We start from the raw sequence: 12,262 nt of genomic DNA, 5'->3' as shown, positions 1-12,262 counted from the left end.
CAGGTCAAGACTGAAAAAGCTTGAAACAGAAAGTTCGAACGCCAGCCTTCACCAAATGATGGCTCATAGCAGCAAAAAATGCCTCAGGGTGGGAATTCAAATCTCAGATGGATTTACTCAGTTTACGGTGAGATTCACATGCTGCACAGGCACCACTGCTCCCCTACAACCCTTACCAGGCTGTTGCCCAGGATGGGACAGCACAGATGCCAGTGTGAGGTGCCCAAAGAACTCAGAACCAGGATGCAAGCCACTTCCTCAGGCCAAAGGGCAGCAGTAGGAAGCAGAAAGGCTCAAATTCCAGATGTCCTGGTCGGTGTAAAGAGACTGCTACCTATGTTAGTTCATGAGAACCAGTGCTATGTTGCTGGCATGGAGATGAGGGGTAGGAAGGAAGGGACTACTAAGCACACCTCTTCCACAGCCCTTCTGCTGCAGAGCTTTCAGGAAATATTTTGAGAAAACAAACATAAAAAGCAACACTTGTTCCCAGTGGAGATTTTGCTTTCTCTATGGAGAGCAGCTGTCAAAGGCAGGCAGTTCTGAGAGGCTACGGATAATAGTAGTCCTGGTTCCAAACTGCTCTCTCTCTCTCCCACATGCAAGTGACCTGTTTGGGCCAGAAGGTGGAAAAAGCTCAGGGAGAAAATCACCTTTTAATGATTTTTTTTTAAATAAATCACCTGGATTTCAGACAGACAGAGGCTCTGGAGGAAAAGGAAGACAAGCTGAGCATGAAGGGGAAGCTTGACTCAGCCCAGCACAAACAGCATCTGAACAAGCAAGAAAATATCTGCCATTCTACCACCACCTTCCTTTTGTAAATGGGAAGGAGAGCATGGGGTCAGACTAGCATGTGCTCCAGCATGCCCTTACCTGTGCCCAGCTGAGGTTCTTGTTGGTCAAGTGATAATGTACCATGCCCTGGTGTTCATGTTTCAAGATGCTACCTGGGAGAGACAAGCAGAAAGAGGCTTTGGGCTAAGAAACTGGCTGAAATCTATGAATGGCATCCTTCCCTCATGTGGAGGACAGCCAGTCCAGCAGCTCATGCTACCTGGGAAAGTCTTCTCCACAAAGGCCTTGAAGGCCAGCAGCTCGCCTTCCTCATCACTCCGTGTTTTGGCCAATAGGGTGTAGCCACTGCCAAACTTGCTTTTCAGGTGCTGGGGGCTGCCCAGGCACTTGAACTGCCCATTCACCATGATGGCCAGTCGGGTGCACAAGGCCTCACATTCTTCCATGCTACAAGACAGAAGAGGATTTGTTCAGTACATCAGGAGAACTGAGGTGTCCTAGTTCTGCTCATATGTGGCTGGGAAACAGCAGAAGCTTCTGGGGATATTGCGGAGGTGGAACTTCTCCTTGCTGAGTTTTCTCCTGCCTCAGAGGAAGAGATTGGGTAAAGCCAGCTGCTACTCTATGTCCAACCGCATCAGCTCTCCTAGCACAGCTTCATACCAGGCCCTGAAGGTGGGACCCATCCCCTTGGACCTACACCCTCCTGTCCGCACCCAATCTACCAGGTCAAGACCTGGCCAGAAAACTGTCACCTGTGGGAAGTGAAGATGATGGATTTGCCACACTCCCGCGTCCGCGTCACTGCATCCCAGAGCAAACGCCGGGCCACAGGGTCCATGCCAGTAGAGGGCTCATCCAGGAAGATCACAGGGGGGCCACCGATGAGAGCAATCCCAGCACTCAACTTCCGCTTGTTACCACCACTATGGAAGCAAACAGGAACAGGGAGAGAAATAGGCCTGAAGTGAGCACAGAAGAAGCCATGCAAGATAAAGGGTAGACAGGTTCCTTAGACCAGGTGCTATGGTTATGCATGATCACACGTAGTTCCCACCAGCCTCAGAGAGATGGGGTATTTGGGATATCCCTCTCACCTGTAGGTCCTCACTAGCTTGTCCGCATGGGGCTCTAACAGCAGCCCTCTCAACATGTTCTCCACACAGCTGCCAATGTAACGCTCAGGAATGCCCCGCAGCCGGGCGTACATGCTCAAAGTCTCGCGGCCTGTCATGTGGTCCAGGAGGGCATCAAACTGTGGGCAGTAGCCAATCCGCTGCTGGACCTTGAGACAAGAGGAACCCAAAGGGGATTAGGTCATAGGCAGGTTTCTGCAAGGAGATCTCCACATTAGGAGGATGGTGGGTTTGCATTAGCACGCACAGTTTTTCCGCATCTGTGCACGGTTATATGCTTGAAGTAACAGGGACTGAACTACAGCTCTGAAACTGTACTCAAAGTGAGAGGGATTTTTTCCAGTTGCTGGAGCAGCAAGTAGGTGTAGGGGATGGATACACACAGTGCAGTCGGGGAAGGCAACATATGGTCTCAGGCACTTCTCAGATTTTGCTACTCAAATTGATTCTTTGCTGTGAGGGGTCATTTCAGGCGCTTCAAGCTTTCAGGAGAAATGAGGTACTAGAGACCCTGTGCCACTTAGTAAGTGGAAGGGAAAAAAAACAGTCCTTCAATAAGCTTTTCTAGGAGAGACTGGTGCTTCTGAGCCCTTACCCTGTTGCTGTACCTCTCCCATATCCTGGCTTGCTCTGGAGACGAGTGCCCAACAGAAGGTAGAGTCTCAAGGAAGGAAGTTAATAGAATCATACTTTCAGGCAGTTGTTCTCCCTGCTCAATGCCTGACACTGCCTACAGTTGGCACAGTTAGACGTATCTAGGGATTGAATTAAAAAACTGACTCGTGCTTTGAAGTGTTCAGTTTGTGACTCATCTCTTGCTTTGCCAAAGAGAATGGGTGATTTTTAGCAAGGAGAGCTCTAGCATGAGTCTAGAAATATTTTACCTGTTTGTTTTAGAGAGATCGTCATCTGACAGTAAGCTCTAACTCGCATTTTCCACACTTCCAACTACTGAGCTAGACTATTTTGAAGAAGGGTTTGCCACCCTTCCAAGATCTGATTTCCATTCATTTCTTATCTGGCATCCCAGTGGAAGGGAGATTTCTTCCAAATGACCAGATTAATAGGAGAGCTGAGTCAGACAAAAATGCAACCCTGGAATATTATATCCACCGCTAACAATTTCAACTGTGCTCTCCTTAGAAGCACTGGTAAGGTGACACACACTGGACAGCACAGTAAGAAGCAGGACTGCTTGTTACTTTACCCTCTACCCTGCAGCCTTCAGTACCTTTTTGATGTTGGCCAGTATACTGTGGCCATCCACATAGGCATCTCCTGATGTGATACTCTCATCGCCAGTCAGCATCTTGAAGGTGGTGGTTTTGCCTGCTCCATTGAAGCCAAGAAGGCCAAAGCATTCACCTTTGCTGACTGCCAAGGAGATCCTGTCCACTGCCAGCAAGGACTCCCGGCTGTCATAGACCTGGCAGACAGTAAAGAACAAGCTGTGCCATCACAGGACATGCCAAACTCCCAGCACCACAGCAAGGCAAACCCTGTGAGCACCACGTGTCTGCTTAGATCAGAATGCCCAGAAAGATCCATGCTCTCTCCTCACCTTAGTGAGCTCTTTGATGACCAAGGGGCTGCTCAGTGATGACAGCAACTCTGGTGGTGACTCCAAAACCTTTTTCCTCTCATCTGCTACATCCCGGTCTTCTGGCAGCACAGGCACCCTGTTCAAGAGTGCAACCTGAAATACAGGGAAGACGACTCTTTGCTACCTTGCTGCTGTGGGACAAATTGGTTCCTCCACACTGACCTGGGACAAGTCCTCCCAACCCATAAGGGATACACCCTTTCAGTCAACTATCTCAAGGGATGTCCCACTCCACTTGCAACCCTACATGCTCAAAGGACCAGCCCCTCCAAGCAACATGCTCAATGGGTGCTCTCACAGGAAGAAGATACAGGTCAAAGGCACACAGTCTATGCAGTTTGGGAGCTGTAGTTGTTGCTACCCAAGTGATACTTTTTGTATGGAGTCCTGAACAGAGGGAGAAGAGGGAATTGCAGCCGTGACTCCATGACCTTTGGAATTTGGATACAATCTGAAGTGACACGGGCCTGTCTTCAGCTCACAGCGATCCCTGGACCTGATCTGATACGAAGGCCTACTTCTCCCTGCCATATGCTTCAGCTCACCCATTTTCGCCGCCTGCAGATGCCACAGACCAAAGTTCTTAATCTCCAGAGAAGGTTTGTCTCAATGAGGAAAAGGAGGAAGAGGAAGGAGAAGCCCTGGATGGTCAAGGATGTCAGGTATCGTCCAATCCCAGGTGTCTCCCAGGAAAAATAGTTCATTTGATAACTGATATCTGGAGCAGGGGTGGAATAAAATCAAATTTGGATCAATTCACACTCCAGGGAAGGGTAAATATGCTCCAGAGAAAGCTGAGTGCCTAGTTTTGCCAGTTTCATCTGCATCCCAGCCCACACTGCTCAAGCCTTGGGATCCCTGTACCCATCTCCTTCCAACCATTTCCACAAGAGGATTCACACCCTGGAGGGGATCTGGCATTGTCAAAAGATGCCCAGCAGAGATACACAGTGGAGATCAATTCATTCTTTCAGGATTCGTGACCCAGATCATGGTTTATTAGAAGTGGCACTTCTTCACTGATCTATGAAATTTTCCCAAGGTCACATCTTCTTGCAAATCGTTAGCAAGAAAAATGTTCCTTAACAGGATCCCTCCATTAGCCTCAAATGCTGCCCAGTTTTTGCTTTAAAATGGTACCTGAAGCTACTGCCCAGGCTGGGTTGGAGGCTCCATGATACTGTAACATCCCATTTTGTGTCTGAGTCGAGAGATCAAGATGCTGTCTGGGATTTTAGCCCTCCTTCTACCCCAAAACCCAGTCCTGCTCCTCCAGCTGCTCCAGAGAAAAACACAAAGCAAAGCTCATCCACCCTTCCAGCATGTGCTGGTTTTTCTCAAGCACAGTACCACAGCTGCACAACTAAACCTGTAGTTGTGCTGAACGAGGTCAGCCACTCCAAATTCCTTCAGCAATGTTTCTACCACAGCTGCCCAGCCTCACCATTTGTCCCATACAGACACCCCACAGTGATGCTGTGGATACAGTGGAATGGCCAGTGTGGGTAGGCAAGGACAAACAAACTCACTGAATGCCTTGCAGATGAAGATCGCTTCAACAGAGGAGGTGCAAAACTGAATGAATTCATAGTTCTGGTAGAAGTCACTGATGCATTGGCCCAAGCAATAATTGGGTAAGATCAGAAAGACTTTATCCAGGGTTTTGGAGAGGTCCACCAAGCCCAGTTCTGAAAAAGCATATGAAGATCAACAGACCAGATTTAGCTTTTTTTAGAGAAAGGTCTTGATACATCAACATTCAGAAAGAGAACCTGAGCAAATTCTGTCATGCTAAGTAGGTAGGGTTGGGTTGTCTTTTGTTGTTGTTGTTGCCAGCTCTGGGTGTGGGGACAGCCCCAGGCTGGATCTTTTGGGTGAAGGGAGGATGCCATGCAGGGCATGCAAGGAGGGAAGAGGACTCACCTGGAATGCTCATGATGGTGACTGCAAGGAAAGTGGCTGTTCCTGACAGGATGTTGAAGATGGTGAGACGTGTGTAGGCTGTAGCTGCCACTGAGAAGAAGAAGCTGAGGAGGTACATGAGGGGTATAATTGCCCAGCCATAAAGGAGGAAAATCAGCATCACATCAACCAGGTGGCTGTCTTGAGTGAACGCTTGCACATCAAAGGCCTGGAATATCACCTGGGGCACAGCAATGTAGGAGAGTGCATGTTAGTCTTAACTGCAAATGATACCATCTTGCCTGAACAGCCTAGGCAGCAAGCAACGTAACAGTAGCACTACGCTGGTCTGGAGACCCCATCACCAAGGTTCCCACTGGCAACACCAGCAGCTTATACCTGTCTCCAAGGGAAGCTCCTGTAGATTAGGATGCAAAAGGGCAAATCTGACCCCTGGGCAAGGTTCCCATGTACTTGGGATGTTCTAGTGCCACTGCCCTCTCCCAAATGTTCAGGCCTAGACGCTGCAGTAAACTGACCCTTACGGCCTACAGCCCAGCCCCCTGCAGGACCAACAAGCAGCTTCCTTGCTGATCGTTTATATTAACTGAGACAATACCAGAGACAGGTGGTCTCATTCTGTTTCCTCCACCCACACAAATCTCTCCCTCCACACACTCATCCCAACTCTCCCAGAAGATCAGGCACTCCATATAGTAACACTCAGAGGCCACGCTTGGAGTGCTGAACAGCTCAAGCAACTTGTGTAGGTTGACATAAGCAAAGACAGAGGCAAAGGAACGTGGAGAGCACTGAAGGAGTCACAACTACTCTTGGCTACATGACAGAGCTGGTCTGAAAGCCCCACTATGCAGAGCATCCAGTGCCCATCTGGGAGTCCCCAGTGACCTTCCATTATCAACAGGGGTTTCACGGAGAGGCAGGGACCTTGTAGAGGGTATGACAGAAGGGTGTTACTGGTGACTTACCAGCATCAGAGCACAAGGAATGAGGAAGTTGATGATGTCCCAGAGAAGGGCAGAAAGCCAGAAGTTGACCACATAGACTCCACTGACGAACTGGACATGCTTGGCTTTGATGGCCCGCTCACTGACCAGTAGGAGCGCGAAGGTGCTGGCGAGCGAAGCCATGCCATAGAGCAAGTTGATGGCAATAGCGAACCCAGTCTGGCCTCTGAGGGGAGAGCAGCAGGGCTGGTTAAAACAGGGAGAGCCCAACAGACCAACGCTGAGGCTACATGGAACAACACACCTACGCCATGTTTCAGGAATAGGTGTTGATGCCAGCCCCATCTGCGTTCCCTCCAGCGCAAGGCCCCAACCCTCTGGGCAGCTACAGACAACAGCACCCTATCATCCTTCCACTGGTAGGTCCCAAAAACTTCAGCAGGAGTTGCAGGCACCCTGCATTCTCCTGGGACTTTTTCCTCACACCACTGAGCTTGGGGCATCTGCCCATCATCATCTTATGCCATACCACTGCCTGGGTGGTTCAGCATTGGGGAAATGTGGGGACAGGAAGAGGAGCCAGCACTGCATGAGGAGAACAAGCACGATCAGAGTAGCTCTGCCTCCATCACGCTCAGCTCTTGTGAAGACTATACTCATCCATCAAACCAGCATGCACAAGAAATGCCCCAAAATAAAAGCTTATTTCAGTAAGTCTCCCAAGTACAGCCCTCCTAGCATACCACAAATCTTCACCCTGCCTTTGCAAGGTCACACACATGATCCCTCCCGTACAGGTGAGATTCAGAGACCTTGGATGCAGCTTTCCTGAAATGTACAGCTGAGCAGCTCCCTCTGATCCCAGGTGGAGAAATGGGCACTTAGCATCCATGAAGAAAAAAACCCTAACTACAGGCTCTATCTAAAGGTAAATACTCAACCACTGAGACACTTGCATTGGGTTAAGTGACTGCCAGGCTCAGGTAGGCCAGTCAACTACACTGCTTTGCTCTCCTGACCTCCTAAGTGCAACCACAGCTACACTGAGGTCTGAGAAGCTCCAGGCTGGCTTCTCCACTGATGCTACTGCAACCGAGCCAGTTTGTGCTAATGAAAGTTGTGAGCCCTAGCAGGAAAGAAGCCCTGCGTGATCAGACATACTCCATGAGCTGGTCCTTGGCCTTCTCAGTGATGTTGCGGGGCTGAGGGTAGTTGGTAACTGTGATGGATGCGTTGGGGCCTGCCAGCACCCTGAAGACAGCGTTGTCAGCCAGCATGAGGGCAGTGGCAGGAGAGTGGTATGCCTGGTTGTTGAACAGTGCGGTGACCACCGTGTGGTTTCCGGCCTCCTCAAAAGAGGCAGCTGCGATGTAGTGTTCGTTGAAGGCTCCCCCCTCCTCAGATGCTCTCAAGATGAGATACTCCTCCAGGCCACCTGTCAAACACCATTCCGCTGTTCCAAGCAGACTCTAGCAAACAAAGAGCTGACACCCAGGGCCAACTACAGAAGGATCCTGAGCAGCCCCAGCTCTGGGTAGCCCACTTTAGCCCTAACAACGGCCACAAACACAGGGTTATAAAGAACACAGAGCTCTGCTTGGGGTGAGAAGAGGTAGGAGCCAATTGCAGGACACTTCTGTACAGGAGAGCATAGAAAAGGTTACGTCAGATATACCACAGCTGGGATCTAAGCCTCCCTGTGAGCATTCTCACACCACTGGCCCTGTCGGGAAAAGCCTGTGGCTCTTGTACACACCCCCAGGCACCATCCACTCCACGTATGCTCCACGAACCCTCACCTAGCACCTCCAGCGGTGACTGGTGCTGGGCATCCAGCAGCTCCACATACTGCTCCGCTAACCTCTGCGACAGACCTGAGGTAGCTGAGACAGAGAAAGGCACAATAGTCTGGCCATAGGGCTCCAGCATCAGCCTCAGGAGGGAGGAATCCCTGGGTCCTGGGAAGGTCTTGGCAACGATGAGGGCAAAGGCAGTGAAAATCAGAGGCACAAGGAACTGTGCTGCCACCATCTTCCAGTTGCGCCAGCTGTACATGGCTCGCTTCATGAACATGGCGTAGAACTGCTGGCAGCAGAGGTAGAACTGGGACGGGAAAAGTCAGAGGTCAGGCTCAAGCCCTACTAGCTGCAGACCACCCCATTAGCCTCATGCCCACACAGTTTCTGGAAGGAATGAGCCCAAAGGCCAACTCCCTGACCCCTCCATTCTCCCTGCATTTAGCCCACAAGCTCACATGACAGCCTGTTTTCCAGGAAAGCCCCTAAGGGATTAACAGGGCAACACTTGACTTCAGAGCAGGAGGTCAGCAGTTCAAAACACAAGGCTTTCTAAATGGACATTGTTACTTCGGGATCTAAAAGCAGCTTCAGACTCGACCTTTACCTGAGTTCCCCTTCTCAGCATTTGAGGATCACAAATCGGATTATTGCAACAAGGCTCCCTGTTACAGCAACTGGGCTGTGGAGCCCACGAGCTCCCAGCCAAGCCCATGGAAGAACTTTACTTTTTAAACCCATGGACACCTTTCTTCCCTTCTTTGAGGCATGCCCTTGCAAAGCACAGGGAAATTTATCACAGGTATGTTGGCCAGCTGGCCATGCAGAGCTGTCACAGACGTAAAATGTAAGCTCAGCAAAGGTAGTAAGTTTTTCTCCTCATCTCCTCACTGGAAATCCCAAGTGATGGAACAATAGCAGGTGTAGAACACTTTAGATCACTTGTGTAACTTTAAAAGGAGGCACTTCTTTAGAACTTGACCAATCCCAGTAACCAATCCTAACTAATGCTTTAAAATAATTTGCATTTCAGATGCACATTCCACTTCTCCCTCAATATCCTACAAATAATACACAGTGAGACTTGCAAAGGGTAGGCTCCATCTTCTAGCTCCCCTGCTGCAGAGATCCCTTCAGACGTGCTCCTCCCTGTTCCCTGCGTATTCATACCTCCCTCAGCACTCACCCCAGTATTGAGTTTGATACTGGAGCAGTCCTCTGTAATGAGTGCCCCGCTGTCATCTGTCATATCTGTCATTCCACTCAAGCTGCTGGAGTCGTCCATGGCCCAGTCATTGGAGCGTCTCTCATGCTGATACTGGAGAGCAGGGAGCTGGATAGCCTGAATATCCATGCTGGAATCCACCAGCTTCCCAACCCTGCCACCAGAAGGGAAAGCAGATGATGGAGTGTCAACTCAGACAGGATTGAGCTGTTCTGAGCTAGCGAAGCCAAACCCTGGAGACAAAATCCATGCATGCTTCAGAGAGCCCTAGAGCAACCTACCTGTGTCAGACTGACTCTTCCAACCTTCTTTCTCTCCCTCAGTCATTTTTTTCCTAGTCTGGTCATTTAGAGACAAAATCAGTACTTTGGAAAGGCTTATGGGAAAAAGGCATTGCCTGTACAAAGCTTCTTGCATAACTGTAGCTTTTTCCTTTTTTTCCCCCACAACTGTTAAAGTTCAAGGGCTTTTTTTCTTTTCCTTTTCTTTTTCTTTYTTTTTTTTTTTTTAAGGAGGAAAAGAAATAAAAAAAAAAGGCTTTGTGCAACTTCACACTGACATTGGGACTTGGCCTTTCCAATCCAGAGAGAGTCTCTGCTTGGGATGTGTCAGACGTGTGGGCTGCTGAAGTCCACAGGGACTGTGTCAACATTGTTAATTCATGTTAGAGGGCGAAAGCACACATAAATGGCAGGGAGAAAGCCCAGGAGATCCTACCTGTGCTGGTAGGGCTGCAAGGGACATCTGTGACTCATACAACAAGGCAAGGCTCAGTGGTTTCCACAGCAGAGTCTACAGAACTCTGGTGTCAAACACGGTTAGTACCCACTCCTGCCCTCAGGCTGTTCTGATCTCAGGTCTGTTACCCTCTGGAAAGCCTTTGCAGGAGAGGACTAAGGCACTTGGGTCCATTTGTCAAGTTACTGTGCTTCAGGGAGGCCCAGGTCCCACTCCACACTCAGCTCTAAAGGGACCCTGACCACAGCTTCCAGGAGGGCTGAACACACTGTAGGGCTCAGGGATTCAGACGGAGATGCCTTCCTGCCACATGCAAGCAATCCACTCCCTGTGAGGGCTACAAACAAGCTTTCTGCTGTTCAGCCCTTCCAGGGGGAGCTCAACCTCCCTACCTGCCCTTCTGGCTTCTTACCTCAGAAAGACTTCCTCCATGGTGGTGACAGAGGCACCATAGCTAGCAATGCCTAGCTCTTCCTGCTTCTGCTCCAGCTCAGTGAAGAGAGCCTCAAACCTGCAAGGACAAGTGAGATGTTGGATGCTGCCACTTGTCCCTTCTTCTGGCATCAAAGGCCAGCTCCATCAGGCAGAGCTCTCGTCTATTTTGGGGTGCCAGAAAGGTGGCATCCCCCGCATTTAATGCATGGCAAATGAAGTTCCAGAACAGAGTGCCCTGAATCCCCAAGCTTTAGATTTCAGCGCAGGCAGAGGATGAGAGAAGGTACCTGGAGGTTAAAACAATCTAGGAAACAATCCTGTAGCTGGCCTGAATCCTGCAAGCAGCTCCAGAGCAATATTTGGTGCAATATTCTCCCCACAAAGCAACCTTCAGGTTTCTTCTTCTGCTACTCCTTCTTGCTACAGAGAGCAGCTATTCACATTGCACCACTGTCCAGAGACCTGCTGCTCTTGGACTCCATGGACCCTATGTGAAGGCTTTGGCCCAGGTCCCAGTTGCACTGAAGGGCCTCCAAACACCTCTGTTACTGTCTTGTAAATTGTGCTGTCAGTGGGACATCTCTACCAGACTTTAGCACCTCTTCAACAGACTACTAGCTCCTGCAGTCCTAGGCAGGACGTATATCTGTATGAAGGAGAGCAGGAACACAGCTATACAGGCCAGTGGACAGGAAGGTAACACCGCAGCTCTACGCCCCTGGCCTTCTGGAGCTGCAAAAGCCTGATCTCTGCTTTGGTGGCAACACAGACTTTCCCTTCAAAGACTCTTTCCTCTGATGCCTGCAGCCTCTTCAAGAAAATGGGGTTTCCAATTGGCAGCTACACAAAGAGGCTGAGTGAACATGACAGACTTTCAAGGAGTTGTCACTTGGCTCTCAATGTGTACTCTGATCATCAGATAATATCTCTAAGCCAGTCCTTCCTTGTCTGTGGAGGAAAAGAAGGGCTTTGATTTTGGAGCCAAACTAACTTGCCTTGTTTGCTTATATGGTCTACCATCCACATCATAACATTTAGCAGCTATCAACAATCAGTGCTCCCACTTAGCTGCTACACAGGCGCATGGTAAGCGCAGAGGCATCAGAGCAACATGCCAGCAGACAGAGAGAAAGACTCTGGTGAAAGGAGGAACTGAAGCCAGGTCTCTAAGATGAGCACTTTAATCACTGGGTTGCACTTCCTCCTGTGCCTTCCAGAAGAGAGACAGCGGCTTATTTCCAGCAAGACTGTGACTGCCATGGCTTGGGTTCCTATTGCATGCAGATGATGGAAACTACTCAATGACAAGAAGCAGGACGCAATGTTGTTACCTGTGCGTGCTCTCTTTGGGCAGGATGAAGGACAGCTCTGCCCCAGCATTGCTCTCCATGGTGGCGTTGGGCACATACTGACAGATGAGGCGGGAGATCTCCCCCAGGCTACAATATGGCTCTTTCACCATCACCATGTGATATCCTGCCCCTGGGCAGACCCACAAGAGAAGGGAGAAAAGTGTAAATACTAGCCTGATCTGGACCAGATCTGAACCCTCAGTGCTGGGGTAGACAGCAGAAGACAGAGGCTGGTAAGGCATCACAGGACTTTACTGGCTGTGCCTAAGCTGTAGACATGATGCAAAAGCTAGTGGGAAGGGCAAAAAA

General features: G+C 49.8%; 1 protein-coding gene across 2 annotated transcripts in view; it reads right to left on the bottom strand.

The window, feature by feature from the left end:
- ABCA3 (ATP binding cassette subfamily A member 3) overlaps positions 1 to 12,262 on the bottom strand; it is a 47,135-nt gene that overhangs the window by 4,456 nt on the left and 30,417 nt on the right. For both annotated transcript variants that reach the window (XM_085307021.1, XM_085307022.1), the window contains exons 16-30: positions 11,933 to 12,083; positions 10,579 to 10,677; positions 9,390 to 9,582; positions 8,207 to 8,510; positions 7,569 to 7,842; positions 6,429 to 6,633; positions 5,461 to 5,680; positions 5,067 to 5,225; positions 4,083 to 4,255; positions 3,496 to 3,630; positions 3,166 to 3,360; positions 1,896 to 2,083; positions 1,554 to 1,724; positions 1,058 to 1,245; positions 877 to 950 (exon numbers count right to left, since the gene is read on the bottom strand). In XM_085307021.1, coding sequence (XP_085163147.1) covers positions 877 to 950; positions 1,058 to 1,245; positions 1,554 to 1,724; positions 1,896 to 2,083; positions 3,166 to 3,360; positions 3,496 to 3,630; positions 4,083 to 4,255; positions 5,067 to 5,225; positions 5,461 to 5,680; positions 6,429 to 6,633; positions 7,569 to 7,842; positions 8,207 to 8,510; positions 9,390 to 9,582; positions 10,579 to 10,677; positions 11,933 to 12,083 — 2,729 coding nt within the window. The remainder of the gene's footprint in view (positions 1 to 876; positions 951 to 1,057; positions 1,246 to 1,553; positions 1,725 to 1,895; positions 2,084 to 3,165; positions 3,361 to 3,495; positions 3,631 to 4,082; positions 4,256 to 5,066; positions 5,226 to 5,460; positions 5,681 to 6,428; positions 6,634 to 7,568; positions 7,843 to 8,206; positions 8,511 to 9,389; positions 9,583 to 10,578; positions 10,678 to 11,932; positions 12,084 to 12,262) is intronic.

Source organism: Rhea americana, unplaced genomic scaffold, assembly GCF_003343005.1.
Source record: "Rhea americana isolate MKP2758 unplaced genomic scaffold, rheAme1 scaffold_250, whole genome shotgun sequence".
NCBI classification, from domain to species: Eukaryota; Metazoa; Chordata; class Aves; order Rheiformes; family Rheidae; genus Rhea; species Rhea americana.
The sequence above is the reverse complement of the archived record's forward strand: the minus strand, read 5'-3'. Positions and strand labels throughout refer to the sequence as shown.